We start from the raw sequence: 23,591 nt of genomic DNA, 5'->3' as shown, positions 1-23,591 counted from the left end.
ACTAAACTCGGTGCTGTTCATGTAAGAAACCTCTGAAGGATGAAATGCTGCACCCGCCTAATTAACATGTGACTGGCACTTGACCAGCTCTATGGGTATTTCAGAGGTAGAGGCCTGCCATGAACTCTCTATAGTATACTTTGTTTTAACTTTAGTTGTACTCATATTGCCAATTTCTGAAGGATATGTGGCAGACACAGGCATGAATGACATGACTGATCTTCATGTTTTCTATGAAATCTTATAATTACTCAATTCAACTATATGTACGAGTTGTTACTACCCAGATGCAAACCTGTGAACTGCAGGTTACACATAGAGCACTGCAGTAGGTGCATTAACCTACTGGGATATTTTACTACCGAGTTCACCATCTTGGCTTTTCTGGATAATTGACACAGCTCTACATGAGCCTATTTCTTCTTGCAAACCACCTTCTGCACCTCAGCACACCCCCTACTTTCCCCAGTCTTCACTCCCTTCCTTCACCCAAAATTAGCGTTAACCTTCTGAGCTACACCACAGGTTTTCTGCTCTGAAAAGGGGTCTGACTGTAAGAGAAAATCAGCAATATTCCGCAACCCATACCCAAATGTCACTTGGGGATTGGCTGGAGCCAGCTGAGCACTTTAAACAAAGGTTTGTCCAGGACTACACCCCATGCTTCTTTAGTCCAGTCATATACCCTGCTTGTCTCAAGTAATGCTGCCGGTGGTTCAGCGGTAAACCAAAACAATATGAGCAAGCTGATCCCTTCATTACTGCTGTACTCCACGTTCCCATGTTTTCTGGCATTTTCACCCACATAGGATGTTGAACTGACACCAGGCGAGATATTGATTTACACAGTGATTTTTGAAAACCAAGCCCTTCCATGAAATCCACAATTTCTGGGAGAAGGTCCAGCATCCAAAGCCTATTTACGAGGAGAATCCCCTTTGAACAGCATTTTGAACACTGTTCGAGAAGATGTATTCAATTTGGATTCCTGGATGTCCCCCACTACCCTCTCATGGGTATCTACCCACGTCCACTTCAATGGCATCTCTGGATAAAGAGCCTGAGACATCAGCATCTGTTCCATAAGTGAGAATCAGAAAATACCCTAGAATGACAGCAAACATTCAATGCGCTCGCCCCGGAAGCAAGAGGACGCAGTGCAACTCAGGTTCGATCCCCGGGTCCGCACTTAGAAACCTCTGGGTATTAAGAGCGTATTAAATAGCCAATTACAATTAGTGCAAAATTACAAAGAAAGCCAGTGACCCGCAATCACCCTTCTGGAACCAATGTCTTATTCTGCAGGTGTAATCCAAGGAGCTCCAGCGTCTTTCGCTGCGCCCACTCCACCTCCCTTAGGCTGCAAGCGAGCTTTCTTTAAAGTCTAAATTGCACAGGTGGGTTCCGTTACATTCACACTTATGTGCAAAGAGGTCCACTTCCATGCAGTTTCCATCATTTGCACTACGAAGTGAAAAAAAAGGTTAAAGACTGGTGGAATCCCCTTTACACCTACTTTTTGCACATTATAGTGCAAATAGTGTAAATGCCAACTTCCATTTACGCACGGCAGGTAGAATTTTCGATGGATTCTTATGGAATCGGCCTGCTTCTAGCTGGTGCTAAAAGTAGTCAGATGACATTACTGCTAGCATCAGAATCAGAGGCCAGCAGTATGCAGGCGGATTTGGATGGCTGAGTGGATGGGGTTAGCAGAAGGGGTAAGTCCACCTCCTGCACCTGCTCCACCACACACAGCAGTGACAATGTTAATGGAATTTTACATCATGCCAGATCTAGAAGGAACCATAAAAACCTAGACAGGCCCCTATTTAGAACTGCTTATGACTGTCAGGAGCCGTAAAGGCATGCAGGCACCAGCACCACTTAGATTAAGGGCATGGCAGTTTTAGACAATATTGCACTGAGGGGGAAACCCTTGAATATGCCGCACCTCCCCCATTGCTCTTCAACTACCCTGCACTGCACTCCTTCTCCAGAATCATGAAGCCATCTCAATGTAAATACTGTTTAATTGCTTGTCCTTAAAAATGATAAGTAGACAATGGGCCTCATTACAAGTAGGGCGGTAAGGGATACCGGGCACTGGTAAGGAGACCGGTGCCGGTAATCCCTTACCGCCCTACTACGAGTTCCTTTAGCGGGTCCCTCCTTTAATGCCTGCTCTGACCAGGCGTTGTGGAGGAGACCCGTTAAGGTACTTCAGAGCTAATAATGGTACCACAATTTGCGGTACCGTTATTAGCGCCTTCCCCATTACCATTGAGCCCTATGGGGGCTCAAGTGGGAATGGGGAATGGCTTTTTCAAAAGGGACTTAATGAGTCCTCCAAGGTCGGACTACACCGGTAAGTCCACATTGAACGCGACCGGTGCCGGACACGTTATTGGTGGCAGTCATGGCGCAAATAGCGCCATGATTATCACCAATCTCGTAATGAGGCCCTATGTCTACAACAACATTACAAATCCGGAATTCATGTTCCGTTATCCCATGTTCATGTTCACTCTGTAAATGAGGGGTGCTCTCCTGGATGTTGCTGCTGCAAAGGCATCCATTGCAGCTGCAAAATCTATTTTCTAACAATGTTGCTTTCCTTTGAATGTGTTAAAAGAGCCAATAGCACTCTTGCAAGGTATGCAGTAATATGAACGAATTGATAATAACAAAATGCATTTCAAACAAACCCTGAATTCTGAAAAATACCGAATATTTAGTAAAAAACATGTTTGGGGGGTTGTGGTAAAGGATTCAAATGGGTGGTGAAGGGGTTGGGGCGGGTTTATAAAACCGAGGGAAACTGGGGGTTGGGGGGAGACCCCCCAAAATTGAGGAGACCTCCAACATAAAATAAAAAGTGGGTAAATTCGGTATTTATTTTCGGTATTTTGGGATTGTTATATTTTATTTTTATTATTTCATTTTTTATTAAAGTTACAGGGACCCCTCCTGAGATAGTGAACGCAGCACTCGGGTGCCATTCCACATGCTCCAGCAGAGGAATGTTAGATGGGGGAGAAAACAAGGGAAAGATCTAGGTGTACTGGAAAGGGAAGTAGCTCCCAGCTATTCTACGGTTAGGTTACAAAGTGTGCCTTGAAACCATTTCAAAGCGCTCTAGGGGAAGATTATAGAAGTAGGTAGGCTATGAGGTGACTCAGTCATGTTGCCATATGATCAGAAAATCTGGACAAAGTATAACAATAGCTGCCAAGTGGTGCGAGTGCGGGTCCATTTCATAGGAACACCTGGTGTAAGATGAGAGTACCTAAATGGAGGATTGTAATATCTGGAAAATGCAATGAGTAGTTAGGTTTGTGATGGCAACACTGCCTAGTGGTTTGAGTTGCTGGGCATATAATGTGAACCGCTGGCAAATAGTTGCATGCCGGGTGGATGGCGTATGTGCAACATGCTTGTTTTGGGAATGGGACAATGCCATGTGACAAGTTTAAAACCCTGGTTGCATAGTCTAGGCCCGTCATCATTCCGAGGGCGGTGAGTCAAGTACCACCAGTGAGCAATGAAAACACTGATTAATCCAGAGGTTAGGTCCATCTACATGAAGCTCTATAGAAGTCACCAAATTATAACGATATGATGCCAGTACAGGGGCAACATTATGAAAAGCCTGGTAAATTCTGCTAGTTGTAGTTGTCTGATGGTTGCCAAAAGCTCGCAAAATTTCTGAGTATCTGGCAACAATGTGAGTTCCTTAATGTATGATGACGATACCCATTGTAGGTTCTATGCTAAAATAGCCTGTAAAAAACTATCAAATGATGGGAACTTGGACAAGTGTTTGTAACACTAGGAACATCGTGACGGTACCTGGGCATCTGATTGCATTACTGATTGCAAAACCCACAGTAGGAACAAAGAAAACCTTTTCACTGTACACATGTTAGAAGAGATAGCTTTGTTAATACTTTTCACATAAATGTTCTACAGTACATCACACATAGGCACGCGCGCACTCCTGGACACATACAACATCAAAAAAAGTCATCACCTTATGCACAACCCCCTCACCCTGCAAACCTTCAATTTTTCCAACTCCTGCCCCCTTGGCTAAAACGTAAAGGCCAGCAATAAATATAATGGGTAGACATCTTGTTTTTTGTCTTTACTTACTCACACTATTGTGGCCTCCCAGTAATCAGCATAGCTTGGCAAGGTGACTCCATATCTCCGGAGCACGTGATCTCCAGTCCTTTCATGTCACAGAACAATGCATTCTGGGAGTTGTCTTCTTTGGTGCATTTCAACTGAATTAATATACCAGCAAACAAGGATTTTAAAAGAAACCCCATGGTGTTCAGATGGCATAGAGTCGCTCATTTGATTGCCCTAAAACATCCCACAAATAATACAATGATCCCAGTCACCTTCTACAAGACAATAAAAGAATGCCAATGCTCCCCCTCCTCATATAATGCCTTCCCCCATTGGCCGTTCACTTTGTTCTCCCACCCCTGTCGCCACAACCGCCTACTCATGCAGGCAATCGCTAGATCTTTTGGGTGAGCCAGCAAACAATATTTTTTAATAAGGCTCTTCCAGTCCACCATAATCTCGCGCCAGTGCTAGGCATAAACAATCACATTGCCAAGGCTCTGGGGCCCTTTAGCCATGTTTAGATACACAGAGAGATGATCATTTGTAATATGGGAGCTTCTTCAGAAAACTGAGTAGAATATTAAGCCATCGCACACAGGTGCACCACGAACACTGCCCCAGCCTCCCTATCACAAAAGGTCGAGAAATACACCCCCTCTCACCCTCTAAGATCCACGAACAGCCATCTCCTCAGAGTGCCCACCTTCGCTAGAAGGATGGCAGCAAGACAGAGCTTTCCTGTCATGTCATGACCGCCAAACTCTGCAACAATCTCCCCATCACCCTGAGAAAGGAACCCTCCTACTGGACCTTCAGAGGAAAAGAAAATTGTACTTTGTGCCTAAAAGATCCTGTGAGCTAACTAACTAAGACATTCAGATACCTGTCTCCTCCTCCTCCACCCATGCCCTTCGAGCCAAGACTTTTAAGACACCACAACACCCTCCCTTCCCGTTGTGTTTTCAAGTTTGTTTCTTGCATTCGCTGTACTCTGTATTTTCATTTTTATCTCTCAATATAACTAGCGCCTAGATACCCAAGGGTTCAGTGCGCTGCAACAAATGCACAAATAAATAATTAATAATATGGCTGAAGGCTATTGGCTGGGCAGTCCTTTTCTCATGTCTTCTCTGTGTAGTGCTGCTGTCTGTCATTAATTTAAAATGCGAAGTTTGAAGCTTTTCTCCCAGGTGGGAGATTTAACAGGCTGTCCCTGCAGCGCCCTTTGCCCCATCTGTGCCTCAAGCCGTTGACCGGTTCCCCCCCCCCCTAGAAATGGGTCTGATCAGGACCCTACAAACAGCCTTCAACACTTGCAGAAATGACATAGGAACGGGTGCTAAGTGGCAAGAGCACAATGCAAACCTAAATGCAAAAGACAGTTTGTTTGTTTATTGATTTATATGGAGCACCAAACCCGAAGGTATCTGGGTGCAAAATGTTACAAGTACACTTTAGGCATGGGTTACAGTGGTTACAGTTAATATATATATAATGATACAGTTATAATATACATAATCGTACATAGGATAATGCAATAAGGTACAGAAAAAGACATGCATTATATTATCTGGCAAAGACCATTACATTAGTGTTTGATGTTTGATACAATGGGCCTCATTACGAATTTGGCAGAAGCCGGGCCCTTATTAAGGACATGGCTACCGCCAAACTCACTACCGGACTCGGCACCCGTGAATGGGCCATTACCGGCCCATTACGAGATGAATGGGCCAGTAATTGCCCATTTGTGGGTGCCGGTATGGCCGGCCTCCCGATCCCTATTCAACCCCATAGGGCTGGATGGAGGTTGAGAGCATGATTGCACCGGCACCGTTAATAACGGTGCCGGTGCAATAACGAGTTGTGCTCGCGGGTGCCGGTCTGCACGCCTGGTCAGACCATGAGTGCAGTCCGGCACCGGCAAGCAGAACTGGTGATGTGGCGGAGAGGTAACAACGGCGCCGGAAGCACTACCAGCACCGTTGTTGCCTTTCCCCCACATTCGTAATGAGGCCAATTGTCATTACGCATAGGAAGCTCGCGGTCCAATCAAAGGCATTTTCAATGTTATTAAGTTAAGCACTTGATATTGCTTGCACAGAACACAATATGCAGCATGACAGATGGTTAGCATGTTCGACAGTTCTTTAGGGACATGCTGTTTTAGGCCAACACAGGCCATTACAGGAATCATGGCAGGGGGTGCGGGGGGAGGTGCAAGCCAGCACTTCATGGGTTACTCACTCAGCCCGTTCGTAGGCCTTTGAGTCTTGCCTCCACACGCACACATAATATTTTAAAACTCCCTGTGTAATTAATGTTATAAGGGCAGCCAGATGGCAAGTGTTTTTACAGCGGTCTCGCTCGTGTTGCAATGCGCGCTGGAGCCTCAACCCTCCCAGGGCCACTAACTCACGAATCTCCTTCATTTGGCGCTTTAGGTGAGGAGGCTGAATGCAGACAGACGACTGCCGTGCTGAAATACGTCAAGGTCGACGACTGCACGACGCAAAACCAAGTCAATATTCACTATTGTGAGGTAAGAGCATTTGGTTTCCTGTTTAATGAGCGCAGCACTGATACACATGGCCTGAAAGCTAGTGAAGCTTTCCATCTTGGGCTTTTTACGGGTTCGTACATTTAGGGCCCGATTCATGGAAGGATTTACCCGGTTCAAAGTGACTTTGCACTGCTGAAAAGTGACTTTGCACTGCTGACATAAACCCTGATTCATGGAACCGTGCAAAGTGTATTTTTGCGTGCAAAGTCATTTTGTACTGCAAACAGGACTATGTGCTGACTTTGCCTGGACTTTGCACTGCAAAAATGCACCTTTATGGTTCTATGAATCGGGGTACGTGTCGGCAGTGCAAAGTCACTTTTCAGCACTGCAAATTCACTTTGAATTGGGCCCTGAGTGTGTTCATCCAAAATAGCGCGCGTGGAAGTGGAAACTGAGGCACACATGAAGGAATTCATTTTTTGCAATAGTAGTAGCTATGTTATGTTTTTTTGCATTTCAGTTCTCCAGCAATTGAGGGCGAATGCAAAGTGTATGTTTCTGTGGGGAGGGTGGCGTGCTCGATTTAGCTTGGAAATCCGAATGTAAATGCGAGCGGGATAGATGTCCCAATCAAACTCTCAATATTCAAAGAAATAAGCAGAAGGCTTCCATGTTTAAATGCATTCTGTTATAAATGCTTTACTCCTGTGGTGACTAAGATACATATTGACATAAATCAGACATAGGGCTTTAACTCGTGCATTAAGCCAGGGGTCTGATTTTGGACCTGTCAGATTGTAAAAATAATGCATAAAAAAGTATGTGCAAAATTAGGCTGCAACCGTTTTAGGTTCCGCCAGATGTTCATTGTCATTATTTGTGGAGGAGAGGAGCAGGGAGAGGAATTACTGTTTCTGTGGCTACCAGAAAAGGGCATTCCATTACTGTGGCTACCATCTATCGGCCACCTGGTCAGATCTCCTCCTCCTGCTCTGAGTGGGCAGACCTCTGCTCTTCCCTCCTGGTCTCAACCACTCAACTCCTCCTTTTTGGCGACTTCAACATCCACCTGGATGTTTCCTGTCCTTCATCTGGACTCTTTTCTGACCTCTGTGACTCTCTCTCACTCTCTATTCTCCCTCTGGCCCGACTTACTCTGCAGGGCACACTCTGGATGTTCTGATCTCTTCAGACCTTCCCCTTCCGATCCCTCTCACCACTCCTCTCTCCTGGAGTGAACACTTTCTCCTTTCTTCCCATCTCACCCTCTCTACCACTCAGGCCAAACCAAATCCAGCACTGCCATCTACCTTCTCGGTTATCTGACCCATGAGGCTTGTGTCAGTTGAGGCTTTCGCCACCACTTTCTCCCCCCCCACATACCTCCTTGGCTGACTCACACCGTGACACAGCCCGCTCCACTCTGCTATATCAGATACTCTCAGTGTTCTTGCCTCTGTCATGAGGATCCGCTTGAAGCCCAAAGCCAAGTGCAACTCTAGGTACGACTCAGACCTCGTCACCCTTAAACGCAAGTGCAGGGTGGCTGAGAGGAAATGGCGTGCTTCCGGTACATCCTCTGACAAACTGGCCTGGCTTCTCATTTCATCTCTAAAACTCAGGACATCCTGTCCTCTCTCTCTTCCTCACCTCCTCCTCCCTCTACTCCCTCTGGCCCTTCTTCAGCCACCTCTCCTCTCTCCTCCTCTGTCTTTCCCCTGTTCTCCTCTGATGGGGTTTCTAGACAAGTCTGATCTATGAAAGTCTCCTCGAAACAGGTTCACCCCTGTTCCTGAAAAACCATCAAGGACCACATTGTCACCCTGGCTCCTGCTCTGGCTGATTACTGCAACCACACCTTCACCTCTGGAGTCTTCCCCTCCCCCCCTAAAGCACTCCCTTGTGCACCCTCTTCTTAAGAAACCCTCTGGTGAGCCTACTTGCCCGGCTAACTATTGTCCAATCTCCATCACTCCTTTCCTGGGCAAACTCCTTGAGAAGATGGCTAACTCCCAGCTTAACCTTCACTATGAATTTGTTGGTTGTCTCCCTGACCATCAGTCTGGCTTCAGTGCTGCCAGAAGCACGGAAACTGCTCTCCTGAACATCAGTGAAGACCTGCTCTCCAACCTACGGCCTCATTCCGAGTTTGGAGGTAGCCATGGCGCTATTAGCGGCATGGCTGCCTCCAAAACCGGGTCCGGTCTGGTGGAATGGGGACCTGCCGGGACATTCTGACCTAGGTGGACCCGGTAAGTCCTCATTCCAAATGCCATTCCCCATTCCCATTTGAGCCCCCATTATTGCGGGCCCGTTATTAGCTCCAAGGTCCCTTAACGGGTCTCGTAAAGAACGTGTGGTCAGACCACACGTCCTATGCGGGTCCCACTAAGGGACCTCAGAATTGGGCGGTAAGGGTTTAATGGCACCGGTCTCCTTACCGATGACCCTTAACCCTTACCGCCCAACTCAGAATGAGGCTTCTAGATTCCAAAACCCCCTGTGTCCTCATCTTATTTGATCTCTCTTCTGCCTTTGACACGGTTACACATGCCATCCTGCTTAACCGTCTCTGTGATAACCTGGGTATCACTGATCAGGCCTTCGCTTAGTGGATCTCCTTCCTCTCCGATCGACCCTCCCAGGTCCAACTCGGGTCCTTCTTCTCCTCCATCTCTATCTCTACCTGTGGTGTGCCCCAAGGGTCTAACCTCTCTCCCTGGCTGTTCAACCAATACCTGGCACTTCTTGCCCACCGCATTGCCGCTCTCTGCCCCAACTTTCAGTGCTATGTGGATGACGCTCAGCTCATTTTCAGGCTCTCTTCAGCCACCCCCTCTCCTCTCTCATCTCTCACTGTCTGTCCGCAATACAGGAGTGGTGTGCAGCCAATGATCTCTGCCTCAATGCCCGTAAGACAGAGATTCTCCTCATTGGCACACCTGCTCCCTCCTTTCCTGTCATTCTCTGGCCGGCCTCTCTTGGCCCTCTTTGTTCTCCCACCAGTGAGGTTAAAAACCTTGGGGTCATCTTCGACTCCACACTTTCCTTCTCTCCTCATATCTCTGACGTCTCTAAGAAGTCATGCTGCCAGCTGCACCTCCTCAGAGTTATTCTTACTTTCCTCTCCTTCACCCAGAAGCCCACTGTCTCCAGAGCTCTGGTTCTCTCTAGCTTGACTACTGCAACAGCCTCTTTCTAAATCTGCCTGCCTCTACTCTCCGCCCTCTGCAGCTCATCCTAAAGAGGACTGCAAGACTTGTCCTTGGCCTCAAGCCCAGGGATCGTATCTCTCCAGGACTAAAATCTCTGCACTGGCTCCCAGTGGCAGTGAGGATTAAGTTCAAAATCCTCTGCATTGTCCACAAGGCCTTCTGGGGCCTGGGACCTCAATATCTTCAACTCTCTCTTCCTAAATATCTTCCTTCGCAAGCTCTTCGCTCTTCTGCCTCCAACTCGCTCAGGGTTAGTCGCTTCTCCAAGCAGCGAGTTGGTGGTAGATCTCTTTCTTCTGCTGGGGCCTCCCTCTGGAACAGCCTCCCTGCCTCTTTGAAACTTGAGGGGCACCATCTCCGGTTCTGGAATCACTTCAAGACCTTTCTCTTTGCTTCTGCTTTCTCTCCTCCTCTCCCCTGCTGGTCTCCTGGCTGATTCTGAAACTGCACTGGTTACCTGGTTACCCGGTTACCTTCTGATCTCGGGCCCAGGTCCCCTCCCTGCCAGATGCACACCTGCACTGCCCCCCTGGCAACCCTTGCACTGGGGGACTGTTTCTGAATCCCTAAAGCCCCTACTAGTACTCGACACCTGATGTCTGCACTTATCCTTGTACTTGCCACCAGCTGGCTGCACTTTTATTTATTGTCTTTATTTATTTAACTGTTATTTTATGTACTGCACTGGCCTCTCCCCTTTCCCGCTGCACTCCCCCCCACTTGTGCGATCTCAATGTCACCTGGATCAGTAGGATCGCTGTCTCTGTCTTCCCTCTGTTTGCCCTCCCTTTCCTCGTCGCTCCTTGGAACACTTGTGTATAGGCGCGTTCTAAATGTCAATATCATATATCATATCATATCATATCATATCACATGTCTCATCTTAAGGGCTGAAGCAGTGTTCGTCCATATCATCCAGGGGCTAATATGCTTCCATCTCCCCCTGCCACCGCCACTTAATTGTGCCTGGACATCGGCCGGCTTTCGCATTCCTCTTCCCACTTCACCTCACTGGATGGTCCGGCCCCCCCCACACACCCATCCCTTACCTCCTGCACCAATATGTGGTTCTTTCACTGGAAAGACATGGCACAAAACTTCCCACACTTGCAAGTGCATGCTCACATGGTATTAGCATTTTGGAAAGCATTGCCCTAGTGAAAGTGCAAAGAGGCCCTTGCGCCAAGTCCAAAGAGGGAAAAGAACGTGGTAAAGCCCGGCGTAAAGGTGTTACCACCTTTATTCATGCCCTGGTGCATGTTTGTAATTTTAGGCGGCAGAGAGGGGGTCGTGAAACAGGAGTTACTTTTCCACCACCTGTTTCACCTCCACCTCCAAAAACCACATTGTTTTCCGCCAGCATTACATTTTCATACTGGTATAAAACCAATGTCTTCCTATGAAATCCGCTAATTTTTTACACCTGCAAAAACATGCAGATGTCATAGGAATCCACTGTAAATTCTAAATTCCATGTATGTGTTACCCAAAAATAAAAAATAAAAAAGCCGAAACGTTTGATCAAATTCACCATACGGTAGGTACCATTGTAGTGAGCAAGGGCAGCGGGGTTGCAGGGGTTTCCCTCACTTCATGTACAATAAAGTTGTACCAAAAATAAAGCGTTCCAGTTTCCAACCACGTAAGTGAAGGGAACCGGTGTCGCAGGGAGATGGGGGAATCGGCGACACACAAGGTGTGCCAACCAACAGGTGTGTAGGGGGACCTGTGCGGGGTGGGGTAGGGGAATGCACCTGAAATCAAGCTTGATTTCACTGCAGCGCGCATTACGAATTTGGCTTTTTTTAAATCGAAATTTTGCGATACAGCGAAATCACGTAGATCCTAAATGGCAGGCAGCATTTACTCATTTTACCCTGTAAAGTGCGAAAAGAAAGCATAAGGTCAATTTTGTCTGCTTTTTACACCTGCTCTTTGCTTTTTATAGTGCAAATGATGACTATGGCAGATGTAAATGGTCGCCTTCATGCAATTTACTCACAAATATAAAAGGAGCTGTATGTTCTTTAAATGCATTTTTGCAGCAAGCAATGTTTGCCTTTATTCTAAATAATAACAAACAAGCACATAATCACTCTGACCATTTGAACAAAATCAATGTGTTAACTGGCTTGAATATGGCGTTAAGATTGGTGGATGGGCTGGTCTGGTATTGGCCCACCAGCATGAGCCCAGGTAGGCCATAGTGAAGCGATTGTAAAGCGAGAGTTTCACTGCAAGTAGGACTTTGGGGCTCATTCCGAGTATGGCGGAGCAGGAAAAAAAATGTCAGTAACGGAATTACCACCACTTTTCCCGCTCCGGCCATACCACGAGTCGGGCCCTGGAGTGGCATATTTACCACCAGCACCATGCTGACGGAAATCCTCTGACTTTGTGCAAAAAATAGGCAAAATCAGCGGAAATCCTCCCACTTACCACCAAAAATTATCCATAGAGTCCAGTGAACTCTCGGAAAATGGGCATTAACTCTGCCACCGCCACTTGTAATCCGGTGGTAATTCCACCAGACTTAGTGGTCATAACAGTTATCCTATTGGGCAGTATTCTGGCACATTTACCACCGAAATAGTGCTCAACTCGTAATGAGATACATTATCTGGTTCTATACAACTAAATCAAAAGCTCGAGAAAACATTGGCGGCAGAGAGATTTACATAGATCATGTGATATGATGAGATTTGGCACGTTATAAATGCCATATCATATCAAACTGAAAGTTAGAGAAAAAATTGTCGGCTGAGAGATTTACATAGATCCTATGATATGATGCGTTATGATGCGTTATAAATGCCATATCATATCATATGAAACCGAAAGCTAGAGAAAACATTGCTGCTGCGAGATTTACATAGATAATATAATATGATGTCATATGATATTGCGCGTTCGAAATGCCATATTATATCAAACCGAAAGCTAGAGAAAACATTGCCGACTGAGAGATTTACATAGATCATATGATATGATATATGGTGCGCTATAGATGTCATATCATATCAAAACGAAAGCTAGAGAAAACATTGCTGCGGCAAGATTTACATACATCATATAATATGATGTCATATGATATGGCACGTTATAAATGCCATATTATATCATATCAAACAGAAAGCTAGAGAAAACATTGCAGCTGAGAGTTTTACATAGAGCATAATGAGACCAAGGCCAGTGATGAGCCTATTGCTGTCAGATCCAGTGAGCTGGACCAGTCTCTAAGGCGATCAACTCAGTCTTGAGATAAAAGATGCAGGAGTGTTGTGCTGCGGCCTGCCTAGTTGCCAGGCCAATAAAGGCCATGCCTTCTTACTGACGTGATACAAACCATTCACAACAAAGCGATACAAATACATTTCATCAGCCGCCTGAGATGTATGAAGAGCTATGGATCACCATCCATCTGTTCGGATACACATAGGGGTTCAATTTGCCGATGTATTTCTTGTAATCACTAATTGAAGATGCAAACTGTTTATGATCTCGGATAAAGTGACGCACAAGACTTTGCACCCGGGTTCTAATACAACCTATAGAAGCGGAGTGTGCACCAAATATCGAGATGCTCATTCTCAGATTGTCCGGTTGGATCTGGTAAGGACGAATGCTTGCGCAATGTTCGGAAGATCTGCTCCTGATAGCCAGGCAAGGGCAGGGAAAGCAGGCACTGTTTGGTCCACTGCATGGCAATTAGGGGTGTTCACGGATTGGCTCAAAGAGAAATGTGTATATTGAGGTCTAGATGTCAATGTGGTGTGAACACAAGGGTACACATGCCAAGGGTGCAGGCAGAGTACATGTCAACAGCATACCAGCCACCATATCCCACTAAAACAGGCAAAGATGACCGACAAAGAAATAGGGGGTACATTTATTCCCAACAAAAAAACAAGAAACAATGGAAAGAAAGGCACTTGTCCCCTGTTTGCATCCCACCCAGACCCGGGATCATGCCATAATAAAGAATGAAATCATTTTGAATACCAATTTTTGAAAACCCAATTTTACCCCATATTTATACATATGTGGGGCGTGGGTTAAGTTAATAAAAAAAGGTGGAAGTGTATTGGGGGTTGCAGCCCCCCACCCCATACATATGAAGTAAAAGTGGTAATAAAACGAAGAGAATTCTGTATTTTGCGATTTGTAATGTTATTTTCGCAATAACCACATAGATGCCCAGGCCCAGCGAGATGTAAGATCACTTCTATAGGAAAGGGATGTACTGTTGCTATTGTAAAGCATACTAGTTCCACTGACCTGTATGGAAACGGAGGCCACTGGAGGCACTATACGAGGCGTTCTGTAGAGTTCTTTCACACATCTCTTGACCCCGGTAAACTGCGGGAAAGCATGCACCCCGTAACTGCAATATCAAACGGGGATTTGCTCAGCTGCTTTCAGTGGAACCCCCACTTCTTGGTCAGAACAAATGGTCGGATACACTCAGCTATATACAAAACTTTGAGAGACTAGAGGGAATATTTATCTGGACCTCTTTAAGACAACCCTCAAAACGTCAAGAGACTAAACATACAACACTAATGCTCAAAGGGTCCCTTGCTTCTCCAGTACCTTATTCTGACTGAGTCATGTATGCTGTTTAACTCATTAGATTACAACATACTCTTTCCAACAGGTTTTATTATCAAAAATATCCATTTATTTACTTTCAATAAAAACATCAATAAAAATACATTCATAATTATCTATAATACAAAATATTGCACTTTTTATCTAAGATCAGTTATTGCACATTTATCACTACTTTTGTCACTATTGACCACAGAACAACCTACCTAACACTCTGTTACCTAATACCTAGCTTCACTGTTAATTAGTTCCTCAATAAAGGACAAGCTTTTTAATTTGCAGTTTGTTTTTATATCCTCACCTATCCTAACTCTAAATTCCCCAATGCAGCGTTCTATTCATTCACACGTATGTCATTCATATATCCTTTCATTCTACAATACACACTACCCAACATGTTTCTTTCCTATATAGATTTTCATAATTCCAGGAAATTCTTCAGGGGTTTATTTCGGTATAATAACAGTCTGTTATGTAGTAACCATTAGGTCTTCTTGCATTCTTTAGACTTCTTGGTCAAGGCTCTTATGTTCAACTCCCATCAATTTCATATCTGGGCCAGAATTCCAAAAAGATATCTTAAAATACACTTGCCTGAGGCCTGCAACATCTAGTCTGCTCTGGTCTGTCTATCACCCCTTCCACTCCAATGCCCTGCAAATATATTGCCATTCCCTTATTCAGAGTGATACATTTTGTGCATTGTGTTGCCAGCGAATACTGTTTCCTTCAATTGACTCAGTCAAAAATCAGTAGCTCGATCCGTAAATCGGCGAGACTTCAATATAAATGGGCCAGATCCCTGCAAAAAGATACACTCAGCATCATTCAGAGGTTGAGGGAAAATACAGGCCAGGCGTTCCATCACACCTAAGACGCACCTCACTCATTCAGCAAGCTACACACAGTGTGGACAATTTCATGCCTACATTTGGCAGTAGGGATTGCAAAATGATGTACCCTCGGCCAGGTAAGTACGAGTCTGACCCAGGTAGGTGCAAAAGGAAAGATGCTTCTTTATTCTTCAGTTACAGGTACAAAATGGGAGCGTGGGGTCTGAGCATCCACTCTGGCTCCAAGTGCCCAGCTGACTCTCCCGGAACCTGCAGGACCACCGGATCCACACACACATCACTGCATTCCAATGGGCCTTTTAATGCAACCCTCAACACACATCTATTCCATGTCACTACAGATTCCACTTGCAAAGATAGTTATTAAGCCTTAACTCCCCCCCCCACGGCCCCCGCCCACTGGAAGGGCCCTTTCAAAATTCCCACTCAAAAGAGAAGTAAACAGGCCCCAGAAAGTCAAAACCACACTTGCAATCTGATCACTGAATTGAACCACAGAATAAATGAGTCTATGGGCCTCATTACGAGTGTACCAGTCCGGTAACAACGGTGCCGGTAAGCCTGCTGGCACCGTTTTTTACCAGACTGGCACACTATGAGTCTGGCGGGGTCGTAATCCCCTGGTTATTCCAGGAAGCCAAGCACAGGGAAAATTCACGAGTGTGGCGGCAGCCTGCCGGTTTTACCGGCACGGCTACCACCGGATTCGTAATGATGCCCTCTGTTTCCTCGGCGTAGGAGAAGGGGCGCTCAAGTGCAAAGGTGCCTTACATAGTAGTGCATTCAGAGGTAGGTGAAGATCCAGGAAGAGCTGAGAAGAGGCAGAGGTGCCAGTAACATACAGAGACTACAAAGACCAGGGCACCGCAGGTCCTGGAGGTTGAGAAGGGCAACACATAACTTAATGAGTAAGAGAACTAGAGAGCCAGCTCCTGGCAGTGAAGAAGAACCAGGCAAACGATAAGACCCTGAGAAGAATACAGACCCAGGCGGAGAATCAGCACCTGGGAGAAAAATAATATAATCATTTATATAGCGCTACAAACCCTCAGGCATCTGAGCGCTGCGTATTATTATTACCTACGGTGTGTGGTGCTCATTTATCGACCTCAGAAGGATGAAAGGCTGTGTTTGGCCCCACCGGGATTCGAACCTGCATCCATCGGCAGGCTCTGCATGGATGTCAAAGCGAGCGCTCTACTCGCTGTGCTATCGGACTGGCTATAGGGGTAGAGAGCAATAGAGGTGGAGAGCAAAAAGGCCCAGAGAGAAACCTGAAAGCCTGCTGCACACTGCCACTCTATCACAGAGGAGGCCCAGCACCCAAAGAAGGAATGAGTCTCGGGAGGATAGCTCAGGGGCAAGGTGCTCGCCTTGGAAACAAGACGACACGGAGCAACAAAGGTTCGAGCACCGAGTCCGCGCTTAGACACCTCTGGGTATTAAGCAAGTTATAAATAACCAATTATTATTATCAAGGGGAAAGCGCATCAGCCGGCTGAAGGCTGTTCTTCAGACCCTGATGGAGATCAGAGAGCACGGTGGTCTCATTACTGCACACTTACAGTCCCTGGCACGTGCCAGAGGCAAGAAGGCGAGAGGCTCTGCCTGCCTTGAGCTCAATCACAGGAGGGCTACACATTGTAGGGAAGTTTTGCATTCCCTCGTTTTCTTCATCGGAAACTCTCAGAATGATGAATGAGTTCTGATTAGACTTCATCCTACCTTCACATCATCATAATTTACACACAGGAAAGGGACAAATAGACACACTGGCTCTGTGCATCCCACAATATGGTTAAGTTATCACATGGCATGCATAACGATTTGAACAAGGCACAAGTAATCATTCTTGAAACCAGGATAGACTGCACAGACACAACAGTGCAAATTATGTAAACATACATGATATTGCTCAGAAAACATAGGACGGAGGAGATTCACAACCGAATACGGGCACAGAGCCCCAGCTACTAACCTGACAGCGTTAAGCACATTTCACTGCGAGCCATTCACCATCTGCTCCCAGACATCTAAGGGAAGACTAGGCTCCCAGAAAAAGTCCACAGCCTGGATTGCATATCCTTGCCTCGTTCCACTAAACCAGGGGTCTGCAACCTTTGGCTCTCCAGATGTTTTGGACTACAATTCCCATGACCCCTCATCACTGACAATGCTGTCTAGTAATGATGGGAATTGTAGTCCGAAACATCTGGAGAGCCAAAGATTGCAGACCCCTGCACTAAACATTTCTCTACTAGCTCTGCTGTTTTCTCAGCATGTTACCCTTACATAAGCATTCGTTCTCTCCCACGTGACCACTTCTGTGTTCTTCTGTTTGTCTCTCTCTGTTCTCGGATAAATGCACCAATGATGGATGTGTTGTCTCGCTTCTTACTGCAAAATCAGAAGGCACGTGCACAGTGCTACCAATCTCAGAGTGGATTGCACGTTCTGTTCAGTATTAATGCACCTGTTGCAGAGAGACTCATTTTATTATTCTAACCCTCACGCACATGCCCACTCACACGAGACTCACATTGGGGCAGGGTTAAAGCACCTGCAGCAGAGAATTCAATGTTCAATTAAGCTTTCCCAACAACATGACTTGTCGGAAACGCCTTAAGTTTAAAATGTCCCCCGTCAGAGGGAGAGGCGTTTGTGCTGAAGATCACACATCCAAGGAGTCTAGAAAGATACCCCTGGGACACAGGGTAACCGTATCTGTGCCATGACCAAAGGAGAAGACGTAAGGTGATCCAGGTGGCATGGTGAAAGGAGAACAAGTCAGGGATGCGTTAAACACCCATATACTGTGAGTAACTTGACAAGTCGCTTTGCCCTTGAACTGGGTTTTGTTCAGATTAGGGTAACAAACATCGGTCACCGGGCATCAGATCACTTTAAAATAGGACTACGCATTGTTTCGTTATCCCTCCCATTCAGACAGTCTTATCTAGAGATGCTCGCTCTTTCGTGTTCACCCAACCCTATCTTAACCAGTAGATAGCTCCGTGGGTTGAGTGCTCACTGCTGTGCTCTGTGTGAGATCTGCAAGTCGCAGGTTGAAATCCCAGCAAGGTCGACTCAGACGTTCAACCTCCCATCAACCTAATTGGGTAATGATAATTGTGTATACACATTTTCTATGTAAAGCGCTTTGGATAAAAGCGCTATATAAATGATGAACTATTATTATTTAAAAGAAAAAATCACCCAGGGATGTCGCTACAACGGGTAGAATGGCCCCTAGGGCACGAGTAAAGTTATTAGAAGGAAGTGCCAAAATCAGTCTTGTGATTGGAGCCCTGATTTTGACACTAGGTTTGTGTTCAATCCCCACCTGTTCACTGTTTCCATAGCGGAGGCAAGGGGTTCTATGGAGGAGATGTGCATTCAGTGTTTTTACAAATGTGCCATTACCTCTTGCTTTTATGCCACACTGTGCCATCCTCCCAAATACATGTTTTTCTTGCCCCCATGTATGGTTTAGGGTGCTTTCAAAATTGGATTTCGATTCCAATTTAGAATGTAGCAATGGGGGTGTTTCTGCTGCTCTTTTCTTCGTGCAGGCTTTCAGCAGACCCATCTTACCGTGTAAATAAAGGTGGCGTGACGCAGCCTTTGCACCGAGGGTTGTACGAGAGCCTGTGCAGTCTTCCATGCGCACATTCAGGTGACCTCGCTGACGCATATCCCGCGTTCGCAATAGGATCCGCTTTAAAATGCGCCGAAGTAAATCGCATTCCCCAGGTCCGTTTGGGACAGGCACTATAGCAATGTAAGTGCTGGGAGACCGCCACACACCAAGGTTGGAACGCGCTCTCAGCACTCATGTTTGCACCAGGGCTGGCCAGCAGATAACTTGCGCTGATGTACAGCCCACCTGGAAATAAGCCAGCCACCTTTGTGAATAAGGCGACCTGCGATTCTGCAGACACGGGTCATCAACACATGCGCTATTTTTAGATGACAAGAAGCCTATTGGGAAAAAATGCACTCGGCTCTCAAAACAAACTGTGTCCAGGCCAGAGGCAGCGTTTGGCGCCTACATCATTGAAGGTCCGTTGGAACTCGAGAATGTTTAGTGGAGAGCCATACATATCTTCCTGAATTAGCATGAGTATACAAAGGGGGCCTAAATAATGTAGGTGGGTTCTGAGTTGTTCCCCTGCAAGAACATTTTTGAAATAATGGGTCAAATGGTGTATTTTACAGCACAATGTTTTTAAAGAATAGGTAACAAGCCCACCATTGTACAATTGCTTCTTTTGATGAAAGCATGATGCCAAGTCAACAACAGTGGCAGGATAATTTTACAAGTTCATGATGCCAGTGTCCACACCGAAATATATGCCATCATTGTCTTTGTAAATCACTTGCATGGCGTTGTGCTCACTATATATGCCGGAATTGCCACTGTAAATCACTTTCATGAAGCTGTGGCCACAATACATTCTGGCATTGGCAATAAAACGTGTTTCACTTTCATTAGAACATGCCCAAAACACAGAGGATCTCTCTGCATTGGGAGGGCTAGGCTGCACACACCTCTTGCATGTCTATGTGTAGGTCCGATACCCAACATATCGACAGACATTGCCGCCATGTACTCATGTATGTTGTAGGCTGGCATCAGCCAGCTACCCATGCATATGCAGGGGGCACACTGCGTATGAAGAGCCTTAAGGGGCACACCACTTGCAATACACTTTTTGCACGCTCACTCCGATTTTAAGGCTGAACATTTTATGAATGCAAAGACATACTCATGTTCTTCACGCGCATTTTCATTGTGAACACTACAATTCAGCCAGAGATTTTAAAAGAATCAAATCGGGACTTTGTTTTCCGGTGTTCGCTGCCTGTTCCAGAAAAGGGCAGCAAAAGAGGAAAGGCCTTTAGGTGTAGCACAACTCATAGCCCTCCCTATATACATAAGGGATGTGCTCTGTGTTTCACTTGTATCCTCCCCGGAATGTCACCTACCACTCGCCTGAATTGTCACAAACACACATTACAGATGCATGTATAAATTAATTAGCGCATGCAGTTTCATTTTAATGAATGTCCTCACACAACAGTACTTTCCTCACTTGTGTGCCCGAGTGAAACATGTTTGCGCTTTGACCCATATGTATTTGTTGTTCATGCGTTTGTCTATATACATGTTCAATACAGAAACATGCAATGTATATTACTTTATCCAAGTTTCATTTACATATCATTTCTTATATTCATGTATTCTTTGCATACTAATCACCTCCCTACCCATTGTACTTTCAGGGTAAATGTACAAGCAAGGCCATCTACTCCATTGAGTCTGACACAGTGGAAGACCAGTGCATTTGCTGCTCAGCTACACAAACTGAACCGATGAAAGTCTTTCTTCATTGTGGCAACGGCACTGTCGTGGAGCACGAAGTATTGCATGCCAAGCAGTGTGAATGCTTATCTAAGAAATGCCACAAATAAATCCTGCAAATGACAAGACTCCTTTAAAGAATAATGAGCCGAACGTGTGATGGGTGGAAGGTTTTGGAATGAAGCACTGGCTTTGCTCTGAGCATCCTTCCACCGCACCCATTGGTCGGGCATCTGCTGCATTGCTGAAGGGGACCAGCCATCACCATTCAGTTTCACTATATTACAGAGTGCTGCCAGACAAGAGAGAATGTACAGGTGTATTATATTATCCGAAACAAATACAAAGGTATTTTTGGTAGAGACCATCCACCCCAGCTATTACCTTCCAATGGGTCATTTAATCCCCAAACAACTCATAGAATACAGCTTTTTCCCCTCCATATTCGCATCATTCAATCTGTGTGCATTTTTATTCGTGTTGATTATTACACCTATTATACATAATAAAATATACTTTTTGAACACAATTGCAAGCTGTTCCTGTTTTTTCTTCTGAATGAGATTGTGCTTTAATTGATAATGCAGGTTTTGTGGGTAGAAACGCTCTCAGGCCTAATTGAGCCTGTATCAGGCTAGGAGGAATGACCAATTAGCAAAAGGTATGGCTTAAAGAAGTTGTTCATTTGAATAGTTGGATTTTTCTCTTACCCATAGGGCCATAAGGGAGGATTTCCACCACGAGAAAGTACATTGCGACGTACCACAATAACCCCACCTCGGATGTGATTTCTTAGAATACTTTTCTAGGCTTAATGAATGAGGGTTGATGTGAAAGAGACTCATTCAGCTGTCCAAATTTCAGCAACCAATATGGTCTCAATGCGATTGCTTTCCATAAAGCTGTGGACATATTCCATGTTTTATTTATCTTTGTGCATTAATTAGGGAAGACTCCTGTCATTCTTAGGTCTGGCTTCGGAGACATTTACATCTCTTCCAGAGTTCTTGGAGCTCTATTTAAGAGGGGAACAACTGTCATTCATCTTCAGATCTTCACAATGCAGAGAGTGTGTCTCATTGCTTTCTGCCTCCTGTTTGTGGCTTTGATTTGGGATGTGTATTGCACATATCCTCCCGGAATCACAGAGGGAGTCTGCATCTAAGTGCCGATGTTCAATTCTTATGTGACCACTTGGAGCAGTGGCCTTCTCACGTTTTATGCCAAGGCCTCCCTGAGCAAAAAAAAAAAATGATCTGGAACCACCCCTCTGTGTTAGCGTTATTTTTGTATTTATATAGATTGCTGCACAATGCGTGGTGCTATGATATTGAAGGGGTATGTCAGCCACGGTACTAATTTCTCCTACAACTGAGGTTGCACCTGAGTACATTGGAATGTGCACAGCCACTGCAGGAGAAACAAAAACCACGGGGGCTCTGTTCCAACAACTTGAACAGAGCCCCCATGGTGCTCATTTCTCCCCTACTTAGAGTGGAACCAGTCTGCAGCACACCGCTAGGAACGCAAAGCGCACACTTTAAGCCCCAGAAAAACAGAGAAAGGAACAAACTGCTGCAGGTAAACGAGTTCTGACTGGCAACATGGGGGCAGTTGCTCCATCCCATCCCCCACCCCACCCCCTCCAGACACAATGAAGGCCCCTCTGATTTCGGAAAGCTTGAAACGCCCTTGCACCTTCCTTGGCCACTGCAGGAGGAACGGTGACCATGGGGGCTGTTCTGCCACCCTGAACAGAGCCACCATAGAGCTCATTTCACGCAGCAGCGCTTGCACCAGCAAGGCTGGACGCTTGCTGCCAAGGATTGGTCTGCCAACCCTCCCATCTGAAAGTAGGGCACAACATAATTAATAGCAATACTTTGTTTTTTTATAGCGCTTTAATCTAAAGTGCTTTACATAGGACATATGTACATACATTACAATTATACTAATCAATCATTAGTGATTTCATGCTGACATTCAGATGGGAGGGGCTGGTCGTGGCGACAAAAGAAAGTAAGTGCTTTTTCTTTTATTTCTTTTTTAAAAACAGCAGGAGTGCATAGGACTTGTGAACAACAGAGTGCACAGGGCGCTCAATCCTGTTGGTGATGTAAGCACAAGTGTTTGCAGCTGAACTGTCAGAATTATCAGCAGGTGTACATGCAGAGTGTTCACATTTAATCAAGTAGAAGTGTGTGCCGACAACAAGGGAAGTGTCAGCACCCAGGGCAGGCACGTGTGCAGCAGCGTGCACGTGCAACATCAGCAATGTAGCTGCAGAAGGGTGCACACACCATGCATGATCTGTCCGCACCCAGGGCAGGCACGTGTGCAGCAGCGTGCACGTGCAACCTCGGCAATGTAGCTGCAGAAGGGTGCACACACCATGCATGATCTGTCCGCACCCAGGGCAGGCACGTGTGCAGCAGCGTGCACATGCAACATCGGCAATGTAGCTGCAGAAGGGTGCACACACCATGCATGATCTGTCCGCACCCAGGGCAGGCACGTGTGCAGCAGCGTGCTCGTGCAACATCAGAAATGTAGCTGCAGAAGGGTGCACACACCATGCATGATCTGTCCGCACCCAGGGCAGGCACGTGTGCAGCAGCGTGCACGTGCAACATCAGCAAAGTAGCTGCAGAAGGGTGCAGACACCATGCATGATCTGTCCACACTGAGGGCAGGCACGTGTGCAGCAGCGTGCACGTGCAACATCAGCAATGTAGCTGCAGAAGGGTGCACACACCATGCATGATCTGTCCGCACCCAGGGAAGGCACGTGTGCAGCAGCGTGCACGTGCAACCTCGGCAATGTAGCTGCAGAAGGGTGCACCCACCGTGCATGATCTGTCCGCACCCAGGGCAGGCACGTGTGCAGCAGCGTGCACGTG

The 23,591-nt window shown here is 46.0% G+C and overlaps 1 protein-coding gene across 1 annotated transcript in view; it reads left to right on the top strand.

The window, feature by feature from the left end:
- The window catches only part of VWF (von Willebrand factor), a 1,005,270-nt gene extending 984,050 nt beyond the window's left edge, over nt 1–21,220 (top strand). The window contains exons 51-52 of the mRNA XM_069628335.1: nt 6,585–6,682; nt 20,613–21,220. Of these exons, the coding sequence (XP_069484436.1) occupies nt 6,585–6,682; nt 20,613–20,801 (287 nt within the window). The 3' untranslated portion in view covers nt 20,802–21,220. The remainder of the gene's footprint in view (nt 1–6,584; nt 6,683–20,612) is intronic.
- The last annotated feature ends 2,371 nt before the right edge of the window (nt 21,221–23,591 follow it).

The sequence above is a fragment of the Ambystoma mexicanum genome, chromosome 12 (assembly GCF_040938575.1).
Source record: "Ambystoma mexicanum isolate Mex_15411 chromosome 12, UKY_AmexF1_1, whole genome shotgun sequence".
In the NCBI taxonomy this organism is placed as follows: Eukaryota; Metazoa; Chordata; class Amphibia; order Caudata; family Ambystomatidae; genus Ambystoma; species Ambystoma mexicanum.
The sequence above is the reverse complement of the archived record's forward strand: the minus strand, read 5'-3'. Positions and strand labels throughout refer to the sequence as shown.